This window comes from Zonotrichia leucophrys, chromosome 3 (assembly GCF_028769735.1).
Source record: "Zonotrichia leucophrys gambelii isolate GWCS_2022_RI chromosome 3, RI_Zleu_2.0, whole genome shotgun sequence".
Classification (NCBI taxonomy): domain Eukaryota; kingdom Metazoa; phylum Chordata; class Aves; order Passeriformes; family Passerellidae; genus Zonotrichia; species Zonotrichia leucophrys.
The window spans coordinates 34,051,883-34,065,134 of record NC_088172.1 but is presented as its reverse complement, the minus strand read 5'-3'; the positions used below and the strand labels follow the sequence as shown (position 1 = coordinate 34,065,134).

Here is a 13,252-nt window from a genome sequence, read left to right as displayed (position 1 = left end):
GCTAACACAACATCCTCAAGCATGCACACACAGTCCTCTGAAGACGTTACAAGTAATTAAAAGCACTGTCAAAGGCTCTTTTCCACCCCTGAATTCACCTTTATGAAACTGATGATAATTTGTTAGTTTGTAGGAGCTCTTCCTCAAACACTACACTCCCACTTAATTTCCTAACTTTTTACTGAAAGCTAATCTCAACACACTATTTCAGCACTGAAGCATCAATTTCTGCCTGAAAGCTTGCACCTCTATGTTGCCTGACTCATACAAACATTCAGTAACTATTCAGCCCTTTCAAAGCACCTGAACCACCCATCTCCTACCCCCAGTGAAACCTTTTCCTTCTTTGTCTCTCTTCCTACATGAATCCTCCAGGATCTTGTCTCCAACTCTCAGGCCCACAATTTCTGGTGGCTCAAGTTGGTTCTGGTGGCACATTTCCTCTGGAGGTAGTGATCAGCCAAAAACGTTCAGCAAAATCAGCAAGAGGTACTTCCCCTTAGAAGTCCCACGTAAGACATACTTAGGTAGCTTCAGATATTTCCCAATGCATTCACTAGCAGCAAAGGTCACAGAAACCTTCAAAATGTCTTAGGCAGAGCAAGTTACACAGAGGAGATATGCATTTTACTTATTAGTTTTAGTATTCATTTTATTGATGACAGAAAGGCAGTATACACATGAAAGTTTTGAATTCCAAAGAAATGAAACTGGTTCTCTATCACTTTTGTGGATTAAAAATAATCACAGTCATCAATGATACAGTATAAATAAATACAAAAATATAAAAATATAAGCATTACTTTCAAATTAAATTTCAGCAAAAAAAAATTACTACTACAGAAAGTACTGCATTTGTTCAGCACTATGCTCATCCAAGAACAAATAGGAAAATATACCTAAACTTCTACATCCTAAATAATTGACAACTTCTTCCAACTAGGTTCTGAGCATAGATTCTCCTTCTTACAAGAAAAATGTTTTAACAGCAGAGTTACACACCAGAGAAAAAAGACTGGGCATAAAATACACAGCCAGACCTCCCAGCAACTTAATCTAACGATCATAACACATCCTTGTAATGCACTTCTGAGAACCGGCATCAACAGAGGCAACAAGACATTCTTTATATTTACAGATGCAGTATAATCCTGAAATACTTTCAATTATCTGATTTTTACTTGAAGCATTTTGAGTATCAGACCTTCAGTAAAAGAATTACTATCACAAGCTAGTCTCATTACAAGTTGAAAACAAAACACATTCTTGCAAATAAATCTAACATTTGCAATTTGCAAAACATAAAAAGAGTACACACAGCTGTTTATTTTTTTTTCTTATTCATACATCATTTCTAGGCTCCATTTTGGAACATTAGAGAAGCAATATTCTACAACTACATACAAGTTAAAGCACAATATACATAAGCAAAAAAAAATCTACTTAAAATATTCAAGTTGTGTATTACTGTACACAACATGTCTGCACTTAGGGTATCCAAATGATTTTTAAAAAGAACAGATGCCCAAGATCCTACTTTTCCAACTGAAAGACAGCCAGAAGTTAGAATCAGTGTTAATTAATATGTAAGTGTCAGTGCCTCTATGTCGCACTACAATGAACCAGCACAGCAAGTGTGAAGTCATCACTCAACATGAGTAATGTTGCACAATACAACCTTTGTGTTTTATACTAACAGCCAGCAGTATATCTAACTATTGACAAAGAATGTGCCAGGTAAGCTTACAATTTTAGCAGGAAAACCTTGAAATTCTGAAATATAAAGAAACAATTCAATATAAAGAAAACAATTACAAATGGTTACAACCCCCACCCCTTTTTTTTAAATCACTATATTAACATAACATTACTGATATTTTAAAGAGTACTAATTGAGCAATTTTATCTTACACTTTTTCTGATTTGTTAGTAATGGGCATTTTTCACTTGTACTATGAAAATAATATAAGCTGCAAGAATAATTCACCAGCAGAGTGAACCTTGTAAAGATCAGCTGGCATTGGCTCACCTCTTATTTGACTTTCCCAGAGATGTCTCTCTTACTGGGGAAAAAAAAAAAAAAATCTGTTTTCCAGATAAAGCTTTCAGGTTTTCACATAAATTAAATACATTGTGATATGGAGGGGGTGGGAGGGGGGGACTGGGGGACAAAGGGCATGTGTGTTGTTAAATCTTGTTTACTTCTAGAGATGCATAAGATATGCTGTCTACCACTAGGGCTGTATTCATTTTCTCACAGAAATTCAAACTATCACAGAGCATACAAAGTAAACACCTCACTGCTTCACGACACTTCATACTTTGTCCAAACAACAGAGGAAGGAGGTGAGGGTAAACAATAAAATAAATAAACAAATACATCAGAAAAACAGACAAATTCTTACAATTTAAGACTAGATACTGAAAAAAACCACCTCGCTAAGATACACAGTACTACCATAACTTTTCAGTTTTGAAATTTCTTCCTCCCACAAAGGAGAAAAACAAAAGGTTCTGAATGTTCCCCTTTAAGATATAAACAATATTTTGACTTTACAGTGTATTGACTAAGCACTCAGAGAAAAGCCCCTCTCTTCATTCTGATGGGGAGGAGGATGAAGGAGAACTATCAGTGGAATGCATGCTTGGCAGAGTAAAAAATCCCAAAATTATGCAACTTAGATGCTAAGAGAATGTTCAGAAGGGGCAATAGCATCTTTACACCAAGAACTAATTGAGAACAACCTAATGCATGTCTCTCTCTTAAATGGGGATCCCTATTTTTGGCTTAATCATAATGAACATTGAAACTTTTCTCACATGGAAACTCTGGAATCAGAACCAAAGAAAATGTCTGGCATCTTTATTTTCTGAACATCCAAAACATGGAGACATCACCCTGTAAACCAGATGTTACTGCAAATAAAGACTGTATCTATACATACAAAAACTTTGAGAGCATTCCAACAAAGAGGCTGTTTGGTTTATTTTCCTTTGAAGTAGTGCTTTTCTAACTGCAACCTACTGATCATTCAACTAATTCTTTGACAGTGGCTTCACACACTGTCCTTCCAGACTGTAGAACATCAGAATCACAAGCCTCAACCAGGGTTTCTGGTAGCAGATTTACTTTTTGTTATGATAACTTTACTTCTCTTGTCATCATAATGCTGAAAAAATCCCATCCTCACAGTACTGTCCATCTTTTGTAGGTGTTCCTTCCTTTCAGTGTTGTAAACTCAGATCCTTTGTTAATGGTATTCCAGCAGCCATTTCACCACACTCTCTTCTTTGAAACTTTTTACAGCTAATGCTGTGCTTCAAAATGCTTTTTTGTTTCTATTCTTCTGTCAGCAAAATGAGAATTGTTATCATAATTACACTAGTTCACAAAGGGAAGCATAGTAACTAGAATCTGGCCACTTCACTTGCAATTCTTTTTTCTGATTAGAGTCTGTCAACTGCAATGGGACAGCACCTACTGTGAGAGCAGACTGCATGGCCTGCAGCAATTAAAGCATCAGACAGATTCCTATCTTCACACAAAACATCCACCTCTAACTTCATTTCAGAGCCATAGTGGATAACATGAAATATCAGACCTGGTTTATGAAGAAGCTGCTCAAACAGAAGTACAGCTTCCTCACTCCAGTGTTCCCCCTCCCCAGGAACCGTATCATGCAAAGAGCAAGGGTGTGCCAAGCGTGGCAAGTATAACAGACTTTCTGGAACAACTTTAAGTTTATGGATCTCAGAATAAGGTATGGTCTTCAGAAAGCCATAATCAATAAACGTAAGAACAACAGACTGATCTGTTACTTCACTAATTTCTGCCCTGTACCACTCTGCTTCCTGCCCAAACTCGATCAAGCAGCTAGCACCAGGTATCACAAGTTCTTCTGGCAGAGCTGGCAAGTTGTCAGGAAGGTCAGAGAGCAGCAAGGACAAGTTTCGCATGCAATCAAAGAAGATTTCAAACTGGATGCTGAAGTTTGAAGGATCAGTAACTGCAGTTGCACACCCAGGATATGTTCTGCCACTACGCAGCAGCATCCACATGACTGAATTTATCTTGAATGATGTATCAAACTCCTTACAGTTTGTATTACTACATTTTTCTGGTCCAACAATTGTCCAACAATGACTTAAGACCTGGTTCAAATACTCCTGAAGTGTAACTTGTCCTACTAAAATATCTACCTCCCAGATATCAGATGATTTCAAGTATCTCAAAAACAAGATCCTTATTTCACAATCTAGAAGTGCATTTACTACATGGTCTAAGTGAATTTTCTTCAGGTTTTTAAAACAAATCCACCTACAATAAACAGCTTGTTTAGGAATACTTTTAATCTCATCACTGAGCATCTTTGCATTATTTAAGGATACCATCTCACATGTGCCATAATCCATGAAAAAAACTAGCATTAACTTTTCCCTGACAAATTTCTTTATCACTTTTGATCGATTCCATTTTAAGTTCCTTTCTGATTGTGTAATGCATTCCAGACCCTGTTCAATGTCATCCACTCTAATCAAATCACTTCTTTGTGCTTCTTTGTCAAGCATTACATTTAACTCATGTAGTATTTGCAGATTTTTAAGTAACTGTACATAAAATTCTCCACTCTTTGAAATATTAACTACTTCTGCTGCTTCTACTTGTCCAGAATTTAAAACCTGATGAAGGAGACTTAAGGGTTTTACAGAAATATTTTTCATCCCAGAAGCCTTGCTTTTATTTTGGCCACCTAAACTGTTCTTAGACTTTCGAGGATTACCATGTTGTTTAGGTTTATTTTCCAAAGAAAATACCCATGTGCTATTCCACTTTATGTTGTCTATTTTATGCAAAAGGCTGTTAGACAAAGACTCTCCATCACAAATTACATCTATTTCCCATTTTTCTCCATGTTGCTCTAAGAACTTGCAAGCTACTGGCTTGTCACTTACTGCTCTTGCAAAATATGCAGCACTTTCTTTAGTCCAGCTTTCCCCAGGAACACTTTTTACACTGCTAAGGAAACAATGAACACTAAACCTTGGCAGAGTTAAGAACTTTTCTGGAATCCTGCGGATTTTTGACGAACTTACAACTGCAGTATTACCATAGTCAATAAATTCTACCTCATAGGAGCTTCCCGATTTCAGAGTTTTAATAACTGCTCTATAGTAAAAACAATCAGCGTCGTGCTCTGCAACGATGAGATTCCCTACCATGAGCTCATTTAAGCAATTTTCCCGACCTGTATTCTCCAAGCTTTCATTCAAATCATCTGCTAATTTTATTATTAAGTTTTCATCCTCTGCAAAGTGAACATAGAAACTTGATGGACTGTTCATATGAGAAATATAACCTGCTACTTCAGTATTCACCTGGATATCACGTTGAGGAAGGCTGCTTAATGTAGGTATATTTTTATTACTCCTTTCCTGTTGACCTGTACAATTTGGTCTTTCTTTCTGAGATTCAGAGAGAGCATTTACAGTTATTTCCTTTAAATGTAAAGCAGAATAAGAGAGGGAGTGAGAAGCAGGTTGTCCAATCCAAGGTTCCTCTCCATTCTCCAGAAGAGCACTGAAAGTATTTCTAAAACTTTGCTCTTTGCTGTCATGTAAAGTTTGCTGTTTTGAGAATCCACTACACAACTTTGGTGTGCTACATGCAGTCTGCTCTTCATCTCCGAAATTCTCACCAGTATCTGTCTGGAAATACTCATCATAGGCTTGGCATTTCACTTCAGTTTTCAATTTAAGTATTTCAGGATCTTTAACACTAACTTTATTAATTTCTTTGTCATCTTTCATGTGACATATCCCTCCTTCATTACTTCTAAATTGTTCCGTATGGTTTTCCTGTGCCAACTCTGCCAATACCTTTTCTTTAATTTTCTGACTTACTTTGAGCTGTCCATCATACAACTCCACAACAACCTTTCCATCTGGTTCTCTGGATAAAATTACAGCCTTCAGCAGTTTACCAAGGAATGTTTTCACAAACCATGTAGTAATTCTTGCTGGAAATTCTGCCCCCCTAAGATCTGACAGACAGAATTTAATAGCTTGCATGGGTGTGAATAGTAGGTCAGTGGCAGAATATGGAATAGGCATCAACTGGTCTCTCTCCACCATACTCCTATTTCCAAAATCCACATAGTCAACCAACAGAAAGGATGTTGATTCCACAGGAAAAGCCAAAGCTCTGTAAAAGAGACCATCTTCCACATATTTGGCTATACACAGTCGTGCATTGCCATGGTAATTTACATTACTTGACATTTGACTTATGTCACTAACCTTCTTCATCAATGCCTCAAGAGTTTCAGAGTTGCGGTTAAGCTGACAATAGAATTCTGAAGGACTATTTATGTGAGTTATATAAACCTCCTCCTCACCTCCAACTTTTATATTAAAAGATGAATAGCAAAAACTGTACAGAGAACCCAAACATGAAAGGTTTCTCAGTCCAACACATTCAGGCTGGGTGAGACCACGCTCTCTGAGGAATTCCTCTACACTATTAAGTGGAGTCCGTAAGTCAACTACATTGCATAAACAGTTGGGGCCCAGAAGAACAAGAGCATAAATGGTGCAAGTCAGTGGTCCTCTAGAAGAAGAAATGAAGTCTTCAAATTGTCTATGCACTTCTTCAGACCAATTGATTGAGTCAGTCTGTAAGATTACATTTTTAAGTCCACATCGAAATGCTTGACTCTCTAGAATTAGGAAATCTGGAAGAACACCCTGTACATCTTTAAGTGAAACTCTTTCCTGATAACCATAGTCTACAAAAACCACAACAACTTCATCTGTGGATATCTCCTGCACAACAGTTGCTCTGTACCACTTCCCATCTCTGGGATACTTAACAACACAGGCAGCCTGTCCAGTTTTGTACGGGGTGGTATGATCTTTATAATATGTCTGAATTTTTCCCATTAAGTTATTTAGCTCTGGCAGTTTGCTTTGCAGTTGACATGAAAAATCTGCTGGGGAAAAAATACAAGAACACACCACTTCATGAACAGTTCCTGGTTTAAACACAAGCTCCTTATAAACTAATTTTTCCACACATACCAACCTATGCATTTTAGAGACAGCACCTTCTCCTGAACAAGATGGCACAACAGATTCTCTAGGCACTGGCGGCACATTTAATGATTTTTCCTTCTGAAGCACATCTCCATTTCCAGATGCCTTATTTTTGCAAGTATTACTGGTGCTCTCTGCATTGATTTTTTCTTTTTTACATTTGAGGTGATTCCCACTGTGCCGCTTTTTTGCTGCCCTTACAACAGGCTCTGGTGGCTTCAGCCGATATTCAGCAAAACCAGCTTGCACCATGCACGTGGCAACGTTTCCTTGCAGGAAACCAGTATGACACTGCACATTAACAACGTACTTGTTGTTTTGCTTTCCAACAACATGAAGCAGCAGTGGTTTGTTCAACACCACATTTTTAAAGAAATCAGTTTCTTTTTTAACCCACACACCATCAACAGGAAATGTGCAAGCAAGGGAACAAGACACAGCTAAAGCTGGTAAATCAGAAAACTCGGGAAGCAATGTTTTCACATAGTGACAAGGTATAGTATCTGTATTTCCAAAATCCAAAAAGTAAACCATAATGCTAACACGAAACACTTTGGTGACAACACCCCGGTAATAACACCCATCCCTGCTATACCGAGCACAGCACAGCAACCCCGGTTCTGGCTTTTTAAGGACCATCTCATCATCTCTACACTGACTGTATGTGCAGGCAATGTTTTTCATCAAGGCATGAAACTCATTCTGGTATCTACAAGTTTGAATCCAAAAGTCAGATGGATTTATGACATATACTACAAAAGCTCCATAAAAAGAGTTCATTTGCATCTCTACTCTCTTGCAGTGGCTGGAGAAAGAAATGTCCCGTTCAGGTAAGCAGGCTTTTTTATCTTTGTTTCCAGAGCAATTCTTAGACGAATTGTTCCTTTCAGGACTTGGTTTGTGGTTTAGTGCGATGCTTCTGGGTTTTGTTTCCAAAAGCGAGACACACAGTGCAGCTGTCTCATTCTGGTCTTCTGGATGCTCAGCATTAGTGCCAAGATTTTGTTTCTGCAGCGTTATATAATACAAGCGTTCAGTGTTATTGTACAAGTCAACTTGGACACACACAGAAGTTTGTCCTACTAAGGCTTGGGTAAGTTCCTTGAGCTGAAATTTTACTACTGCTTCATCCTGACTACCAAAACAAGACAGCGTACATGGAAATGAAATCATTGGTAATGTCATGAACTCAGCTTTCAGTTTTCGAATACAACTAGGTGGCACAGCTTCGATAATGCCAAAATCCATAAACCAGACCTCCACGTGGTCAGAGAGAAGTTGTTTTATCACTCCTCTATGCCACTGTCCGTTTTGCCTCTTGGCAGCACAGAGCAGCCCGAAACTATCACAAGATGTGGTATTTTCTCCAACAAGAGCTTCATAGTACAAATGCATAGCTCCTGTCAAACATTCCAGCTCCTTCTGCCATTTCTGTATCTGACAATAAAATTTATTTGGGCTTACTGCACCAGTTATTTTGACATTTTCTTTACTGCCAACAGGTAGACATGGAAAGAGTTGATCTGGAACATGCCAAAAATCTGTTGGTTTCTCAGAATTATTTAAGGTAAGTAACTCCCTGAAGGGATACTGCTGTGTCAACAGTTGTGGCATTCTCTTACAAAGCATTCCTTGGGGCAATGCTCTTAAAGTTCCTACAACAAGACAAAATGAATCTCCATCAATAAATTTACCTAGCTGCAGTTCAAGAACATCAGTAATAATCTTAGGCACTTCTAGAATAAACAGCTGATATGGTGTAACAGCCTTCACATGACCAGTGATCTGTAATCCTACCAGAGATGAAAAATAGTTAACAGCTTTTGGACCCCATCTTTCTCCAAGAGGAAGTATGCTTGCAAAAACACCCAAAACCACCTTTGGAGGCAGCTGAAACAATTTATCACTAGCAGCAGCAAGATGTGTTTCCTCAACAGCCAACACATGTCCAGTGTCTATAAGAAAAGTCTCACAGATATTCCCTTTTTTTTTCAGAACTCTTCCTCTGTGCCATTCTCCTTCTGTGTCTTCCACCAAGCAAGATCCACCAACACAGACATCATCTTTTACTTTGAACACACGCTGTATTTCATTTTGTAGTATGAAATAGTCAAGCTCACATCCTGTGTTGTACTGAGCCTGGAACACTATAACCAAGCACTCAGGATGGCATTCTACATGAGTTATCTTCAATTTCTTATCTACTGAGTCTGGTGAAGGAGTCAGAGATTCCATCCTGTCTGCAAAGAAAAAGAGTATGATCATCTTGATAATTTTCAGTATTTTTTCTTTCCAATTCCTTACATGACATTTTTTTTCAAAATGGTTTAACAGCATATTATTAAAATTCATGGTTAAAACATACACTGAACATTTAAGAATGCCATGTTTTAGGCAACTGGGATACACTCCGTGCAATTATCTTAGAAAAGACATGATCGGGTAACATGAAAAAAGCTACTTCTGGATTCACTCACGTGGCAACAGATTTTTTATAACCTAAGATTAATTTTCAAGCAAAATGTTGCTCCCACAATAACACCAAGGTATTCCAGTTTGTTTCTCCTTCCTTTTAATCTGTATAAGACCAAGGAGCCATCCCCTACTTACCCTGCATTTTCTGCCTAAATCACTTCTTCAAATCACTGACAATTTGTAGCTCCATGCTCTACTGTTTACTCTGGCTGTCTGTACCAACAGCACATTTAAGGTTCGCATAATTGGAAGGACATACTGAGATTATCATCTATGTGCAACATCTCTGCACTGCTCATCAAGTAACAACTGTGCCAGCTGTGTTTTGTATGGTCTCAACACTCTGAGTGTGACACTTGAAATACCTTCACAACAATCAGACACTTTTCTAATCTGTAATCCAGTCTTGAAGCCCAACTTTCAGTTAAATTCATATGTCAATGATTCAGTGAATCTGTGACTTCACACTGTTTAAAAAGGCTGTGTATGATGATAATTTATTCAAGCAAAATTCCATTAAATGAACTGCTGTTCTAACAAAGTAATTTGAGGTACACAACATCAAATGTAAAGACAGTGGATAAGTGCTCAAGGATAGTCTGGACAAAGAAAACCTTTATTTATGAAGTTTTATGTAAAGCTGGAACTTAAAACTTTCAATTTCAACTACAGGGATTTAGGGCAATCCCCTTAGCCTGCAAAAAATCTTTAATAAAATTGTCATGATAGTTTTCATCACAACCAAACATGAAGCAGGTGGTGAACACATAACCTGTCTTCAGAAAAAATACTGATCCCTATCATTCTAGTTCCCAAAAAAATTTAAACCCCTCCCACAAAAAAACACACAAAACCACAAAAAACTCCCTCTAATAAATAAATTGACATCCCTACTGTAAAGCAGTAGGGCAGAAGGATGAAGGATGCATAACTTCTATCACCAAGCAAAAAAACAAACCCAAAAAATCAAAACCACTGGCCACCAACCCTCCTCCCAGTAAAAGCAGTATTAAACCCAGATCTCACAAATTCCTGCTTCAACAAGACCCCTTTTATCCACCTTCCCCTGTAACAGAAAGTGAAAATCTGGGTGCTCTTTATGCAAGCAAACAGCCTTAAGGAATTGGTCCTGTCTGCCTGGAAGAAACATTTGACCACTACAGAGACTTAAACTTTAGAAGGGGCCTGACTGAAACTCTGCTCCCTTTTTTTTTCCCCTTTCACTGAAACTATGCCCTCTTTGCACTAACACATAACAAAATAAAACAATTTGTGCATTAATGCTTGTCTGTTATCACAGTCTGAGTAACAGCATCACACTGACAAAGCCACATTTCTACAGTCGACAAAATGGCCTTTTGCTGTTTACTCACCTTTCCACCTTCATTAGTAACACATCTTCTAAAGGAAACACAGCCCAGTAGTCGACAACTACGTATCTCTCTATGAGGAAGAACAGTAGAAAAATCATTAGAAAAATACACATCAACTAAATTCTTGTACTTCTACTGAGAGCACCCCTGAGGATAGTGTCTTTGGGGTGTTTGTTGACAAGAAGCTCAACATGAGCCTGCACTGCCCACTCACAGTCCAGGAACTCAAACACAACCTGGGCTGCATCAAAGGCAGCGTGGGCAGCAGCTCCAGGTAGGCGATTCTGTCCCTCTGTCCTGCCCTACGAGACCCCAGCTGCAGGGCTGCACCCAGCTCCAGGGTCCCCAGCATAGAAGAACATGGATATGTGGGAGCAAGCTCAGAAGAGGCCACAAAAATGATGAGAGGGCTGGAGCACCTCTCCTGTGGAGACAGGCTAAAGGAATTGGGCTGTTCACCCTGAAAACGGGACAGTTCCACAGAAACCTTATAGTACCCTACAATACCTAAAGGGGATGGAAAGGGACCTTTTACAAGGGCATGGGATAACAGGAAAGGGGGGAAATGTCTTTTAACTGAAAAGGAGTAGATTTAGAAGAGGTATTACAAAGAAATACTTTATTGTGAAGGTGGTGAAGCACTGGAACAGGTTGTACAGGGAAGCTATGCCTGCCCCATCCCTGGAAGTGTTCAAGCCCAGGTTGGACGGCACTCTGAGGAACCTGCTCCAACAGAAGGGGTCCCTGCCCATGGCAAGGGGGCTGAAAGCCGATGAACTTTAACGTTCCTTCCAACACAAACCATTCTGCAATTCTCTAAATCCTCCTCCTGCCTGAAAAACACACCCTGGAAAAGTTCCTCATACTTAGCTGAACTACAATCTTAAGATTACAAAAAGCAAAATCACAAAACTGAAAAACTGAATCCACCCTCCTAAAATCACAGTATGGCTATACTTCCCTCACTGAAGCTCCAAAACCCAAACCAGTCAGAGGAACACCAGGCAGGCACCCACCACCTACTTTCTAAGCAGGAGTGGTCACACATTTGTATTTGCTTGCAACATTTCAGCCATCAAAATGCAGAGTTCCATCGCGCACCACTAACTTAAAGACAATTCATGCCATGGACTTTTAAATGCAACCAAATGCAAGACACAAGGTACAGGTTGAGCTGCCTGCGCTCCAAAGCAGGCGCTCTGGCCGACGCTGTCTGACGCGGCACTCACCTGAGAGGAGCCGGGCACGGGCAGAGGCAGCGGCCGCCCAGGGGGATGGGGGAGCGGAGCCGAGCGGAGCCCAGTGCCTTCCAGCAGCCTCCAGCGCCTTCCAGCAGCCTCCAGCAGCCTCCGGCAGCCGCCGCAGCCACCTCACCGCCCGCGGGCAGCAGCACCGAGCCGGACCCAGCGGCACCGCACGCCCAAAATGGCGGCGCGAAGCGCGGCCGGAACGTGCTGCCCGGGAACGCGCGTGCGCAGCCGCACCGCCCGGCACTTTCGCGCTTCGGCCATGGGACTCGGGAGAGCCCGGGGTGAGCTCCTGGACTGCGGGTTCGAGTCCCGGTGCCTCCTTCCCGCGGGCGCTGCGGCTTGGTTCCCTTTTCTTCTCGAGTTGTGCTTTATTTGTTTGTTCTTGTGCTTGCTTCTCGTTGTTTTCCCTTTGCGTTTCTATGCTGCAGGTGTCATATTTTTAGGATGTCACGTGAGAAAAGTGCCCATGGGTCACAGAAGTTACTGGAGCTGCCCGAAGAGGATTTGACAGCTCTTTTCTTTCCCATTAGTGAAAAGAAATTCTCTAGGCTGAGAAAAGTACATCTTAACAGAGGGCAAAGTGCTGCCCCACGTGTTTTCGCATGGTACATCAGGTTTTATTTTTCTTAGGGGCTTGGAGGCAGTGTCGCTTTTTTATTTTATTTGGGGCTGTTTTACAAAGAGTATAAGAAAACTTGATAGGAAGTATACTCCTCTAAATATCAACATGATGGTATGTCTGTAACTGATAGAACTCTAGAAACTAGAGTTCAGCTGTAGCTAATAATTTGTAAGGGTTTATCTTCAGTTTTTGCTCTTTATTTTCTCAAAATGTCAGCATTGCTGCACCATAGCTACACTTGGCAAAGTTAAGAGAGAGAAATGCTGGGTTTGCAATACTTGAAGATGTAGTAATCCCCAATGATAGAAGTAGCTGTGGAATTATTGGTTTTCTCTGTTATGTGTTAACTTTTACAAATTATTATTATTAGTCATAATAAGTTTGATATAATACAGTTTATAATTAATTTTAACTGGTTTTGATATAATATAATTTGTCAG

General features: G+C 39.7%; 1 protein-coding gene across 1 annotated transcript; it reads right to left on the bottom strand.

Moving 5' to 3' along the window:
- Nucleotides 1–2,028: 2,028 nt before the first annotated feature.
- On the bottom strand, nucleotides 2,029–12,385 carry TDRD15 (tudor domain containing 15). The gene is made up of 3 exons (XM_064707786.1): nucleotides 12,170–12,385; nucleotides 10,941–11,010; nucleotides 2,029–9,332 (listed from the first exon to the last, which is right to left on the bottom strand). The coding sequence occupies exon 3, from the start codon at nucleotides 9,325–9,327 to the stop codon at nucleotides 3,448–3,450; it is 5,880 nt and encodes a 1,959-aa protein (XP_064563856.1). The 5' UTR covers nucleotides 9,328–9,332; nucleotides 10,941–11,010; nucleotides 12,170–12,385; the 3' UTR covers nucleotides 2,029–3,447.
- Nucleotides 12,386–13,252: the final 867 nt, after the last annotated feature.